The 15,124-nt window shown below is 43.5% G+C and overlaps 1 protein-coding gene across 1 annotated transcript in view; it reads left to right on the forward strand.

Annotated features, from left to right (window-relative positions):
- Window positions 1-10,067, forward strand: part of LOC134802173 (nuclear pore complex protein Nup98-Nup96-like) — a 98,965-nt gene extending 88,898 nt beyond the window's left edge. Inside the window, exons 45-49 of the mRNA XM_063774766.1 lie at window positions 2,595-2,697; window positions 4,019-4,140; window positions 6,445-6,560; window positions 7,537-7,684; window positions 8,984-10,067. Coding sequence (XP_063630836.1) covers window positions 2,595-2,697; window positions 4,019-4,140; window positions 6,445-6,560; window positions 7,537-7,684; window positions 8,984-9,070 — 576 coding nt within the window. The 3' untranslated portion in view covers window positions 9,071-10,067. The remainder of the gene's footprint in view (window positions 1-2,594; window positions 2,698-4,018; window positions 4,141-6,444; window positions 6,561-7,536; window positions 7,685-8,983) is intronic.
- The last annotated feature ends 5,057 nt before the right edge of the window (window positions 10,068-15,124 follow it).

Consider the following 15,124-nt stretch of genomic DNA (forward strand, 5'->3'; position numbering starts at 1 on the left):
ACGCGCCGACACGCCGGAGCTGCGCGCGCGGCTGGAGCTGGTGGCGGCGCTGCGCGTGCCGCGCCGGTGGCTGCTGCTCGCGCAGGCGCACCGCGCCAAGTACGAGGTGAGGGACCACATTATACCACGCGCCGACACGCCGGAGCTGCGCGCGCGGCTGGAGCTGGTGGCGGCGCTGCGCGTGCCGCGCCGGTGGCTGCTGCTCGCGCAGGCGCACCGCGCCAAGTACGAGGTGAGGGACCACATTATACCACGCGCCGACACGCCGGAGCTGCGCGCGCGGCTGGAGCTGGTGGCGGCGCTGCGCGTGCCGCGCCGGTGGCTGCTGCTCGCGCAGGCGCACCGCGCCAAGTACGAGGTGAGGGACCACATTATACCACGCGCCGACACGCCGGAGCTGCGCGCGCGGCTGGAGCTGGTGGCGGCGCTGCGCGTGCCGCGCCGGTGGCTGCTGCTCGCGCAGGCGCACCGCGCCAAGTACGAGGTGAGGGACCACATTATACCACGCGCCGACACGCCGGAGCTGCGCGCGCGGCTGGAGCTGGTGGCGGCGCTGCGCGTGCCGCGCCGGTGGCTGCTGCTCGCGCAGGCGCACCGCGCCAAGTACGAGGTGAGGGACCACATTATACCACGCGCCGACACGCCGGAGCTGCGCGCGCGGCTGGAGCTGGTGGCGGCGCTGCGCGTGCCGCGCCGGTGGCTGCTGCTCGCGCAGGCGCACCGCGCCAAGTACGAGGTGAGGGACCACATTATACCACGCGCCGACACGCCGGAGCTGCGCGCGCGGCTGGAGCTGGTGGCGGCGCTGCGCGTGCCGCGCCGGTGGCTGCTGCTCGCGCAGGCGCACCGCGCCAAGTACGAGGTGAGGGACCACATTATACCACGCGCCGACACGCCGGAGCTGCGCGCGCGGCTGGAGCTGGTGGCGGCGCTGCGCGTGCCGCGCCGGTGGCTGCTGCTCGCGCAGGCGCACCGCGCCAAGTACGAGGTCAGTCTATACAGACCGACCGCCTTGGTTTAATTTGACGTTACTGTACTCCTGTAAACGCCTATAGGTGCTGCCCGCTACGTTTCCTACCACGGCACGCTGAATGTTATGCCACTTATGCTCTGGTTTCCTAGGATAGCGGTGCTGTCATATAGCGGCCGTTTCCATACAAATACTACGACCGTATTATTTAGTATGGAGACGGTCGCTATATGACAGCACCGCTATTATCCTAGGAAAGCCGAGCTTTATGCCAGGCTAACTGGAAGACTTAAACTTTATATTTACACTTCGTGTCATTAAGTCTTCACCACCAAAGACGTCAAAGACGCGCGCGGTTACAGTCTAATATCGACCTTCGTGCATTCCGACAAGGTTCACGATGCGCCGCACACGATAGGTGACGTTCAAAGGGTTAAATGTGTCGCTTAACTACAAACTCGGGTAAATCCATTCGACGCTCAGCAAATATCTGCCATATTACCTTTTCTTAATACCAAAATCGCATAATGTAGTTTCTTTAGACAAGCCTGTCAAAATTATAATGTTAACTTCATAAATCTAGATATGTTCTCATTGTCTTTCGGTAAATATAGTAGTGGTCTGCGGAGCCAAATATTTCGATAGCAGTGTAATGTTATTACATACTTAGTTAAAAAAAAAAGTCATTGTTTTACAGTCTTATGCAATGTATGTACGTCTGTAAGCATGATCGATACTTGGTACTTTATGAGTTGTGTATCCAATTGTTACTTCTGTGTATCTTCCTTCCTTATAGGCAGAACCGAACTAGCCCTGTTTCTACTTATTATCAATATCATTATTTTATATTTAATGAAACTATAGGTCTTATTGTATATCTGCAAGCTTAAACATATTTGTATGTGACTGTTTGTTTCCTAAATAAAAAAAAATAAAAAAAAATTTGACTGATGGATTTACACGAGTTTGAAGTTAAGCGACTCAAATAGAGTTTCCTGTGCTGTCCAGTACCCACTACAATTTACTCATGCTCCCTATATAATACTGTACAGTCACCTGCATTAATATGTGACACAACGAAGGCCGCAATAATATCTGACACGGTCTTATTTGTAGAGCCATAAGAGCGTGTCACATATTTTTTGCGGCCTTCGAAGAGTAACATATTATTGCAGGTGACTGTACAACAGCCGGTCAATTATGGTGTGATGTACGCGATACCTATACCAATATTAACTTATAACAATGATGTTGGCGTATGCTCGAAATTTTAATATAAGATGTATCCGGGTAGTTTCGGATATTGAATGTCGGGAAGTTCCAAAAATCCATCACATAAGGTCCATTTATCGGAATTACCCGACCCTAAACCTACCGATACCGATTTATACCTTTAAACGAGCAATTCTTGTTTATTTATATTTATATATATATTTCGGGGATCTCGGAAACGGCTCTAACGATTTCGATGAAATTTGCTATACGGGGGTTTTCGGAGGCGAAAAATCAATCTAGCTAGGTCTTACCTCTGGGAAAACGCGCAATTTTGAGTTTTTATATGTTTTCTCCCAGATAATACACGTTATCACAGCAGTCAAACTAATGCATTTATGTTTTGTTGTAGCACCTACCAGCGGTAGAGGCGGAGCATCTAGTCGGTGCCGAGCAGTGGAACGCTGCACACAAAGTGTTGTTAGAAGAACTGCTGCCCGAAGCCGTGTTGGCCGGTAACTATTTATTTTTTTGATCTTTATTGCACAAAGATATACAATTATGTACAAATGGCGGACTTAATGCCAAAAGGCATTTTCTACCAGTCAACCATAGGGCCAAACAGAAACACTAAAAAGATGGTGCAAGGAAAACGAACAATCAAAGACAATTGACAAATACATTACAAAGGCAAATATTGAATAATATACACTTAAATAAACATACATATATATTATATATAAGTATACTAATACATATCTATACGGGATGACGGACACTAAACGAGTTCTTCATTTAGCAGATGACTACGGAGCATCCGCTTGAAAACTAATTTCCTTGGGGCTGACTATTATAGCGGTGAAGCCATTTCTACTAAAATCTCAAATGCACCTTCTGTACCACGAGATTTGAATTGATCTTCCGCACTACGATTATATTCCTCTTCTGATGATAGTTCATCCTGCAAGTAAATAATTAAAGCTAAATCAAGGTCGTCCATTTTCTCTTCTGGATACGTTTCGTTTGACGTTGGTGGCTGACGGTGTGTTATGACGCCGTGGAACTTTCCACATGTCGTCACCGTAAAGACGGCCGTCTTTTTGCGTCCGCTATGACGGCCGCTATATGACGGCACCGCTTTCCTAGGAATCCAAAGCTTTAACCGTCAAAAGCAGTTTTTGATTTATGCCAATCTTGAAATGCGCTTTGCGTCCGCACTTGCGCATTCGCTGAATCTAAACACCTTAAGTCTACAAAAACGTGCCTTTTACCTCAAGAATATGTCGGCTATCTTATCTTATCTTATTGTTTTCGGGGGCCCTTGGGGATACACTTCGACCCATGGGGATCCTTTGTGCAATTACCCCCTAGAAAAGATCCGTCAACTACTCAAGAGCTTTTCCCACCATATCCATGTGTCGGATGATGGAGCTCATGGGTAGCGTCATATATCTATCGGCTTTGGTGTATTCTATGGTAAATCTATAATATCCATTTGCAAAATTGCGCAACTGTCCAGGTGCAAATATCAATGGGGTTGGCAACTGTCAAAGGTTTGCATAGATGGCGACATAATAGCTTGACCCTTTTACTATGAGATTTAGCTTAAAGGGCTGGCATCCAGGGCATAAAATTACATTAAAAAAACAAAAATTTGACACGATTCTAGGGATTGACAGGGCAAGCTATGCTGGCGCCATCTGCTAAATACTTCGACCGGCCAACCGCATTAGTAAATTATCCCTTTCGATTCAAGCCTTATACGTCTTATTAGAATATTACTAACTAATTACCCCCCATCTATTTCCGATTATAACTAAGCCCACATGTCCACAGATGACCTACGCAGTATAGCACCGCTGCTCGAACAGCTAAACGAGGCCGCGGAACGTCACGAGGTCAGCGGCTGGCAACACGGCGGGCAAGCACTCCACCACTACATCAGGGTGTGCGACGAGGTACTTATAGTCTAGACAGCTGTTGATGTGTCACAGATGACCTGCGCAGTATAGCACCGCTGCTCGAACAGCTAAACGAGGCCGCGGAACGTCACGAGGTCAGCGGCTGGCAGCACGGCGGGCAAGCACTCCACCACTACATCAGGGTGTGCGACGAGGTACTTATAGTCTAGACAGCTGTTGATGTGTCACAGATGACCTGCGCAGTATAGCACCGCTGCTCGAACAGCTAAACGAGGCCGCGGAACGTCACGAGGTCAGCGGCTGGCAGCACGGCGGGCAAGCACTCCACCACTACATCAGGGTGTGCGACGAGGTACTTATATCTAGTCTAGACAGTTGAGATGTCACAGATGACCTGCGCAGTATAGCACCGCTGCTCGAACAGCTAAACGAGGCCGCAGAGCGTCACGAGGTCAGCGGCTGGCAGCACGGCGGGCAAGCACTCCACCACTACATCAGGGTGTGCGACGAGGTACTTATATCTAGTCTAGACAGTTGAGATGTCACAGATGACCTGCGCAGTATAGCACCGCTGCTCGAACAGCTAAACGAGGCCGCGGAACGTCACGAGGTCAGCGGCTGGCAGCACGGCGGGCAAGCACTCCACCACTACATCAGGGTGTGCGACGAGGTACTTATATCTAGTCTAGACAGTTGAGATGTCACAGATGACCTGCGCAGTATAGCACCGCTGCTCGAACAGCTAAACGAGGCCGCGGAACGTCACGAGGTCAGCGGCTGGCAGCACGGCGGGCAAGCACTCCACCACTACATCAGGGTGTGCGACGAGGTACTTATATCTAGTCTAGACAGTTGAGATGTCACAGATGACCTGCGCAGTATAGCACCGCTGCTCGAACAGCTAAACGAGGCCGCGGAACGTCACGAGGTCAGCGGCTGGCAGCACGGCGGGCAAGCACTCCACCACTACATCAGGGTGTGCGACGAGGTACTTATAGTCTAGACAGCTGTTGATGTGTCACAGATGACCTGCGCAGTATAGCACCGCCATGGTCTAATAAAACATGGTCTTCCATTCCCAGAGTGACACGCGATTACGTCACAATAACATTGCCACTTTATTTCAACATAACATGTTACATGGGTACATTATACCTATGGTTAATAAGTTAAAATATTTCTTTATAATTTTATAATTTTCATTTATATGTATTTTAGCTTAAATTTTACAATAACACGTCATTTTTAATTACTCGTTAGCAATATCTTCCGATTCACGAAAGAAATTTCAGACTTTCGGGTAATTCTGTTTATACTACTGGCAACACAGGATAGCGCTGGGGACATTTGACAATTCGGATCTAGATAACTTCATGCCCTGACCGTCATCCTTGTCGAACGCGTGTTAATTGTTATTTCCTTCTCGCTCAGTGTCAGCAGTCGCAGTGTTTTCCAAACTTTTCACGTCGTAAGCTTGGTAATTAATGTGTAACTGTGAATTAGTTTTTTAAACGTTTGTCTTGTATAGATAAATAAAGTTTAATTTAATACATTAGATTTGTTTTATTTTACTATGTTTCTACATGAATAACTTAAAATTAATGCCGTTAAAATAATTTTCACCGTTGGTTAAAATTCTCCCACATTTCAAAGTTTGAGAACCTGTAAACAGCATGATGACGTAGGCGCGTGTCAGTTAGGTCATACGCGAATCTCGGAATGGAGTACCAGGCGGAGTATATTATTATACCATGAGCACCGCTGCTCGAACAGCTAAACGAGGCCGCAGAACGTCACGAGGTCAGCGGCTGGCAGCACGGCGGGCAAGCACTGCACCACTACATCAGGGTGTGCGACGAGGTACTTATATCTAGTCTAGACAGTTGACGTGTCACAGATGACCTGCGCAGTATAGCACCGCTGCTCGAACAGCTAAACGAGGCCGCGGAACGTCACGAGGTCAGCGGCTGGCAGCACGGCGGGCAAGCACTCCACCACTACAGCAGGGTGTGCGACGAGGTACTTATATCTAGTCTAGACAATAGAGATGTCACAGATGACCTGCGCAGTATAGCACCGCTGCTCGAACACCTAAACGAGGCCGCGGAACGTCACGAGGTCAGCGGCTGGCAGCACGGCGGGCAAGCACTCCACCACTACATCAGGGTGTGCGACGAGGTAAGGGCCCTCTCGGATCAGCAGATTTCTTTATTTTGATATATGGTTTAGTATTTACAAAAAATATTGACGTACGAGTACGTGGCACGATATGAGTCTTATTAATCTTTTTTACTCTTCTCTATTGTCATCGAATTAAATCCCTTTATTGTTATATTTCAGATCCGCAGCCTAGTATCGTGTATGGATGCCGACCGCGAAAGCGTACAGACACGCTTAGAGGCCTTGCGGCCTCGCGTGGCCGCCGCCTGCCGCGCCCAAGCGGGCCTCACTGTCAAGTGAGTATATTATTATATTTAACTGAACAAAACATTAGAGGATAAGAATGTGTGTAGGTCATTTTGAGCGTTTTGCCCGCTTAGCTCCTTCTGATTTTACACTGAAATTGGCTAGAGTCGAATCACGCTTAGTATTCATGTTAGGAGCTAGTCAGCTGTAGAAGTTGCTAAGCGGGCGATGTGTTCAAAACTACCTTGACACGCTCTTATTCTCTAAACAATAAAGTCGCGTCAAGATCATTTCGAACACCTCGCCTGTTTAGCAACTATTGCTGCTGACTGTACGTTCAGTATGGAGCTTATAGGGATATGTGAGTCGCTTAACTTCAAACTCGGGTAAATCCATCTGTCAGATTATGTGATTTTGGTATTAAGATAGTATGTAATAAGGTAGATATTAGTTGAGAGGGTCGAATGGATTTACAAGAGTTTGAAAGTTAAGCGACACACGTATGCTTACTGCTAAGTTTGTGCAAAGTTAGTGTGGTCACTGGTAGAGATGCTCCGAATAGTGATTTTGGCCGAATACCGAATATTCGGCCGCTCGGTCGAAGCGCCGAATATTCGTCATGACATGCGAACATTTTGTGTCACAATTTATTATGAAAACTGTTCGCTAACAAAGCACAATGTTGCTACTCGTAAGATATATTTTTTATTGAACAGGATTAATAAATGTATGTAGTTAGAGTCAATTAAATCAGACCTATGATAACAATAAAATATTTTGTAATCAACAAATGCTCAAAAAGGGTCTTCGTATTTAATAACTTTCCAAGAATATATTTTAAATATGCAATATACCTAGTTTTTGGTTATTTTTCTTTTTAGGTAGGTGCATCAGATATTCGATATTGGGCCGAATAGTAGGCAACATTCGGCCGAATACCAAATATTACGCAAAGTGGCCGGATACCGAATATTCGTGGCATCTTTAGTCACTGGTCGGAGTGAAATCATAATTGTTTCTGCATAGGACTCCCCGGCACGCCGCGGCCCGCGCCGAGATGGGCGCGCGGCTGCTGCAGCTGGCCGTAGCCGCTCGGGAGCCGCCCCAGCACCTCGCCGCATTATTGGCCGCCCTGCCGTTGCCGCCCGACTGCACCGCCACGGCCCGTCAGAAGGTATATTACTATCTCTCAGTCTGCTCTCTCTTATGCGAGCTGTACACGCTCGTTGAGAGACCCCAAGACAGGCCGAGAACTAGTGTGTACATGCAGCTCCCTTCTCGTCTCTTCCTTGTCTCGCGCTTCTCCGACTGGATCGCTGTGGTGCCGAGACTTTCGGAGAGAGGCTCTCGACGAGTGTGTACAGCCGACATCAGTCTGTAGGAGCGACGCGACAGAAAATTCTTTCTCTCTCTGTCTGTAGGACGCGACAGAAGATACTGTCTCTCTCAGTTTCACCGCCACTTCTCGATAGAAAACGTGCAATAAAGACATATATAACAAAAATTGTTAACGATGAAACTTCTACCCGAAGGGATAAAATTCAACCCCTAAGGGGTCATCCATTAATTACGTCACACGTTTAGGGGGAGGGAGGGGGTCAAGAAAATGTGACATATTGTGACATGGGGGAGGGGGGAGACACAAACTTTGTGACGTCACTTTAACTTCATCAGTAACCGATTTTTTTTTTTAAATTATTTTATTCGCTGTACATTTAAATAACAACTTTTTAAAACGATAATCGTTTTTATTCTTTTAATTTTCTTTCCTAAGCAGATTTGGGTTATAAAATTACTAATATTTATATCGTCAAAAATATTTTGATAAAATATTAATAATACTTAGGTACTTACTTAATTCGATTTGGCGATTTCGTAGAAAAAATGTGACGTCACACTAGGGGGGAGGGGTTTGCCAAATGTGACCAAATGTGACAAGGGGGGGGAGGGGTCAAAATACCTAGAAATTCGTGTGACGTAATTAATGGATGACCCCTAATAAGGGGTTCAAAGGTTTCAAACGCCAAGAATCTTGGGCGGTAATTCATATTATGGCTTATTAGGGTTCCGTACCCTAAGGGTAAAAATGAAACCCTATTACTGAGACTCCACTGTCTGTCTGTCCGTCTGTCTTCTGTCACCAAACTGTATCTCATGAACTTTAATAGCTAGACAGTTGAAATTTTCACAGATGATGTATTTCTGTTGCCGCTATAACAACAAATACTAAAAACCGGACAAGTGCGAGTCGGACTAGCCCACCGAGGGTTCCGTACTTTTTAGTATTTGTTGTTATAACGGCAACAGAAATACATCACCTGTGAAAATTTCAACTGTCTAGCTATCACGGTTCATGAGATACAGCCTGGTGACAGACGGACGGACAGCGGAGTCTTAGTAATAGGGTCCCGTTTTTTACCCTTTGGGTACGGAACCCTAAAAACAGAATATAATTTTATCGTTTTATCAACAGATCACGATGGAGCTCGCCGAGCAGGCGTCAGAGATGTGCATAGAATCGTCAGACACATCCCCACACAGGCCCACAATACAGGCGTAAACTACAAGCTGTATAAAATAGTTGTCGTCAAAGAATAGGGGGTATTACTGCAATGTTCTGCCGCCAGAGTGCAGCACTAAGCTAGCTAGTAAACCATAGAGTAACTTATACATCATCATCTCAGCTATAAGACGTCCACTGCTGAACATAGGCCTCCCCCTTGGACCTCCACACGTACCGGTTGGAAGCGACCCGCATCCAGCGTCCTCCGGCGACCTTAACAAGGTCGTCTGTCCATCTTGTGGGAGGACGTCCTACGCTGCGCTTGCTAGTCCGTGGTCTCCACTCGAGCACTTTTCGACCCCATCCCATCGGTCATCTTCAACTTATACATACTGTGCCTTAAACTGTTTTTTGACAAGTTTTCACAGACAATAAAATATGACATTGATGCATCAAGGCCGTTTGTTAACAAGGGCCTACCGGGAAACGCGAAAATCGACATTTAGTTATCTGCCTCTCTTTCAATCGAATATGCAAGAGTGATAGAGAGGCAGAAACCGAACTTTCGATTGTCGTGTTTCACGGTAGGCCATGTGATTGAGCTAGTGCCCTCTATGCAGAGGTTTGCGTAATATTCCCTATTACTTGGAAGACTAGTAAGGCTCCGTACATTATCCGCTAACTCTTGTTGTCAACATTTTACGTTTGACAATCCACTTATCAAAAACTATGGCGCCATTTACTTCAGCTACCAAACTCGGGGCGTTCATACTCCCTTATTCATAAAACTTTACGGGCCTGATTTAGTTAAATTATGTTTTATCCCTTTCTTACAAATACATAAGTCAAAATGACAGATAGAGACAAACGATTCATAGCTAATTCAGGCCAGTAACGTATTTATGAGCCAATAGACTAACCCCTTTATGCATAAACATGCAACAAACCTCAATTATCTAATAATCGTTTGTCCTTATCTGTCATTTTGACTTATGTATTTGTAAGAAAGGGACAAAACATAATTTAACTAAATCAGGTCCGTAAAGTTTTATGAATAAGGAGGCACAACCACAGAATAAAGAATAGTACTACCATACAGAAAGGAAACTTCCTACAAAACCGAAGTTTGACAGCGGTTCAGGGTCGAATCATGCTGTCCTTTTCTAATATATGGCACTATCCCTTTCGGCTATTTAGGGTTGTCAAAAATCAAGTGATTATCTTATCTGTGGTCGTGCACGCAAAAGGAAGGCAAGTGGTGCCAACCCTAATAATTGCTCGGAGCAATGATGAGCCGAGCGGAGCCGAGTTTGACCGAAGTCAGAAGTTTCGCACCCCTGGCACAACTCTCCTATATTTAGTAACTCGTTGGTATAGTTTAGGGTGGTATTCCACCTGTCAAATTTCTTCGTCCAATGTCATTGCGTCTCACTCTCTCATTAAGCATAATTGTGAGACGCAATACACACTGGACAAAGATATTGTACAGATGGATAAATAGAAAGTTAAGCGTTTTGTTAAATCCGTATCTCGTGTAGTAAATTATTTTAGTGACATTGAAATTTAAATATACGTGCAGTTTATGCATTAAATTTTATAAAACATACTAGCGACCCGCCCCGGCTTCGCACGGGTTACACAAAACCTTAACACATTCAGGGCCAAGAACCCAACTGTCGGGTACACTGTTCGTAGCGACTACGCGCTACATACGGCAAAACCGTGCCTACGCGGTACGAGCGTAACCCGTAGCACTTATTATACACCTTCCTCAAGAATCACTCTATTGATAGGTGAAAACCGCATGAAAATCCGTAAAGTAGTTTTCGAGTTTATCGCGTACATACATACACACAAACAGACAGGCGCGGCGGGGGTCTTTGTTTTATAAGGTGTAGTGATTACGTACAGTATTAATACGTCAACCAAAATACGTCATTATAATGTTTTAACGTCTAGCCGCCCAGAGACCTATAAAAAGGTCTCCTGTTCCATTCTAACTTAAATCGCGAAGCGTCTGGTTGACGTAACTGGTGACCGAAGAGCTGGCGGCTACCTCGCACAACGTATCAGCATTGCGATACAGCGAGGAAATGCCGCCAGTATCCTTGGTACAATGCCTCAAGGGCCTATTTTAGATTTAAGCTAGTTATTAATTTCGTTTAGTAGTACCACTGTATATATATTGTATGTAAATAAATGTTTTATAAATATTTGAACTTTTTGTTGACAAAATAAATTTTCATTGTGCTTGGCAAGGTTTGACGTATGGGCGGCTAGAGGATAAATGAGCATAAACTCTAGACATTGTGACGTGGCCGTGGCCGGGTAGCCTAGTGGTCCAGGGCGTTAGCCGCGTAGGTTGAAGATGTCGGTTCGAATCCGGCCTGCACCACTGGAGGGCTTGGTCACTTTTCATTTAGTATATGACATCTATTTCAGTTTATTATAAATAGTCACCCGCTCCGGCGTCGCACGGGTTAACAAATTATACACCTAAACCTTCCTGAAGAATCACTATAGATAGGTGAAAACCCCATGAAAATCCGTTCAGTAGTTTTTGAGTTAATCGCGAACATACAAACAGACAGAAGCGGCGGGGGACTTTGTTTTATAAGGTTATGAGAAAATTCGATCAAAAGCATGCGCATAAATGTTCACGTAAAGTCTGCAGCAGAAATTGCTAAGCGGGCCAGATGTTCACAATGATCTTGACGCGACTTTATTGTTAAGAGAATAAGAGCGTGTCAAGGTAATTTTGAACACCTCGCCCGCTTAGCAACTTCTGCTGCTGGCTGTACTTTATACACGTATTATTTATTATAAACTCAATCGGAAGTATACTTAGCGCCACTTGCACCATTCCACTAACCCGGGGTTAGCCGGTTAAACCTGGAGTTACCATGGTTACCAGTAGAATTTGACATTGGGTAAACGGTTTAACCTTTTGGACGCCAATGACCGATATATCCGCACCGCAGGTTCAACGCCAAAGACCGATTAATCGGTCACAGACCACAGAGCAACATAGACCTACCTGCATATGCATAAAGTTCAATTTCAGTTTTGACACTTCGGTGACGTGGCGTCCGCGTGACAGCTTGTGTTTGACACGGCGTCGAAAAGGTTAACCGGTTAACCCCGGGTTATTGGGATGGTGCAAGTGCCGCTAAGGACTCTAAGGAGTGCTTTAATCGAGCTACGGATTAATTCCTAAAAAAATGTAAAAAAATAAATTAAGTTTTCTTTATAAGTCTTATAGTTAAAAAAGGTCGTTTTTACATAAGTAAAATCTACCTTTAGGTATAATTTTAATTGTACAGTTTCATTTTCACATCAATACTTCTTTCAGTAATTTGACATTTCCTTTCGAAACATTCAATTTTGAATATAAATTATTTCTATATTAATATTTTGGTTCATATTTTCATCTATGACATATGCTATAAACAAAGTTTTCAACTGTTATAGGGCGTCCGCTAGTGGAGCAAAGTCTTTAGCAGATGGCGCCGGCATAGCTTGCCCTGTCAATCCCTAGAATTGTTTTTTTACGTGGAATTTTATGCCCAGCCCTTTAAGCCAAATCTCATAGAACAAGGGGCAAGCTATGATGGCGCCATCTATGCAAACCTTTGACAGTTGCCAACCCCATTGTAGTTAACTTCCGTGCTAGCCGACGCCCCCTTAGGATAATGAACTTCCCAAATTGTAATAAATGAAACCAAAAACATAAGATTTAAATATTATATTGTTAACCGTTTTGACATTTGGATTACATCTTTACATTCATTTCGTACTTAACTTACAGTACTAAAATCTAAATTATATGCTATGGCAATTCCTTTTTGCGAATATTCATGGTGACTACTACTTTGTTTACATTAACTTGATTTAATTCGATATTAGAATTCTAATCCAATTGAGTTTGGACTCGCTAGAATCGTTATTGTAGATTTGTTTGCATTAAAATACTGTTTTATAATTCAAAATAAATTGCTATAAATAGAATGAATTTTAGCCTAGCATATAATATAATACAGATACTGTAACAACTGACATTATGTTATAAACTTAAGTAAGATATAATTAGTCAAGTAACATTGTTATAATATTATAAATATAAAATCATTTGTTGTACGATTTTGCATGTATGTATCTATTACTGTGATGTATTATCCAATAAACTGGCCATTCTTTAAAAGGATTTGCTTCGATTGTAATAAAAAATATTTTGAAATAATACTGGATTTTTTATTACATAATTATGTTATAATTTACCAAGTATGTATTTACAAAGCTCCTGAGGCCCAGCCATACAAGAAAAAAATCCGAAATTTGCCAGTGAAATTTGAACATATGGGGTCATCCATTATTTTACGTCACACGAATTTCAAGGTTTTTTGACCCCTCCTCCCCTGGTGTGACGTCACATTTTTTTCAACGAAATCGGCAAATCGAATTAAATATTATTAATTTTATCGTTCCAATAACTTGTTTTTGAACTGTATAGTAAATAAAATGATTAAAATATTATTTTGGTTACTGATGAAGTTAAAGTGACGTCACAAAGTTTGTAACTCCCCTCTCCCCCTTGTCACAACATGTCACATATTCTTGACCCCCTCCCCCCCCCCCCCCCTAAACGTGTGATGTAATTAATGGATGACCCCTATGCTGTAGGAAATAGAGTTGATTTTAACTTGTTTGAAAATAGAAACAAAACAATGTTACTGTTCCATTGAAAATTACTTACATTTCATCAAACTTAATAAGTACCGTGACCGTGAGCCTTAGGAGGGTAAGGATGTAGGCATTAAGTTAGATTGGCACAACTTTTATTTAATTTATTACTCTGAGGCAAGATACTAGATTATTTCAAATTAGTGACCACACCACACGATACAGTGAACTTTAAAGTAGAGTTGCCCCGAATAGTGAATTTGGCTGAATACCGAATATTCGGCCCCTCTCTCGGCCGAATACCGATTATTCGGCATGACATGCGAACATTTTGAGTCACAATTATTATGAAAACTGTTCGCCAACAAAGCACGTTTGCTAAGATTTATACTTTTATGTTGAACAGAATTAATTAATGTAGTTAGAGTCAATCAAATCAGACCCGTGATAAAAATAAAATATTTTCTAATCAACAAAATGCTCAAAAACGTGCCATCGTATGTACCTACATGCCAAGAATACATTTTAAATATTAAATATATTTTTTGTGTAGATAATTTTTCGTTTTAGGTAGGTGCAACATATATTCGGTATTCGGCCGAATAGTAGGCAACATTCGGGCGAATACCGAATATTCGACAAAGTGGCCGAATAGGCCGAATACCCAATAGTTGCCGGATATTCGTGGCAACTCTACTTTAAAGGGCCGTCACAATAGATCACAGCTTGGTCGAAGTGACACTCAAAGGCCCACTACACCCCAATAATAATAATACAGGTAGAATGTAACCCTTTTCCAGGCCGCACCGATCTACAAGGTTATCTTAAAAAATCCTAATATATTCCAATTAATCCAGTTTTGATGATTCATTTGAAGACAAGTCACATTTCCCGAAAGTGTAATTTAATTTGAACCTTAAATCGGAACGCTAAAGTTGAAATTCTATTGGCGCGTATGATCGATAAATCGTTGTATGCGTGGAAAAGTGTTAAGAGTTCCGCTTGTATTTTTAGCTGTATCTAACTAATTTGTATAGCTTTATTTTTAACTAAATTCAAACACCAATTAACATAAATTGAAATGATGTCAATAAACTCGATACGATTAATTTCGAGTTGATTGACATGCTACTTCTACATAGACAAGTGGGCCTAGGCCTAGACCAGATGACAATCGTTGATTCAAAACGCCAATCGAAACATATGTAAAGTATGAAAATAGTCACGTGAATTTTCGTAGCATATCATCCCGATACAGATGTAGTGCATAATTGTTTTCCATTCTATTTTCCCAGAAACGTTCGTATTTGTCATGCTACTTCAGTCAACCTCAGTACTTTTTGTACCGAGACTTACTGAAACAGCAAGACACGTTCGTACGTTTCCCTGAAAATACGACATCTGTACATTTTTTCTTTTCGTTTGGCGTTT

The sequence above is a fragment of the Cydia splendana genome, chromosome 24, assembly GCF_910591565.1.
Source record: "Cydia splendana chromosome 24, ilCydSple1.2, whole genome shotgun sequence".
Taxonomy (NCBI): domain Eukaryota; kingdom Metazoa; phylum Arthropoda; class Insecta; order Lepidoptera; family Tortricidae; genus Cydia; species Cydia splendana.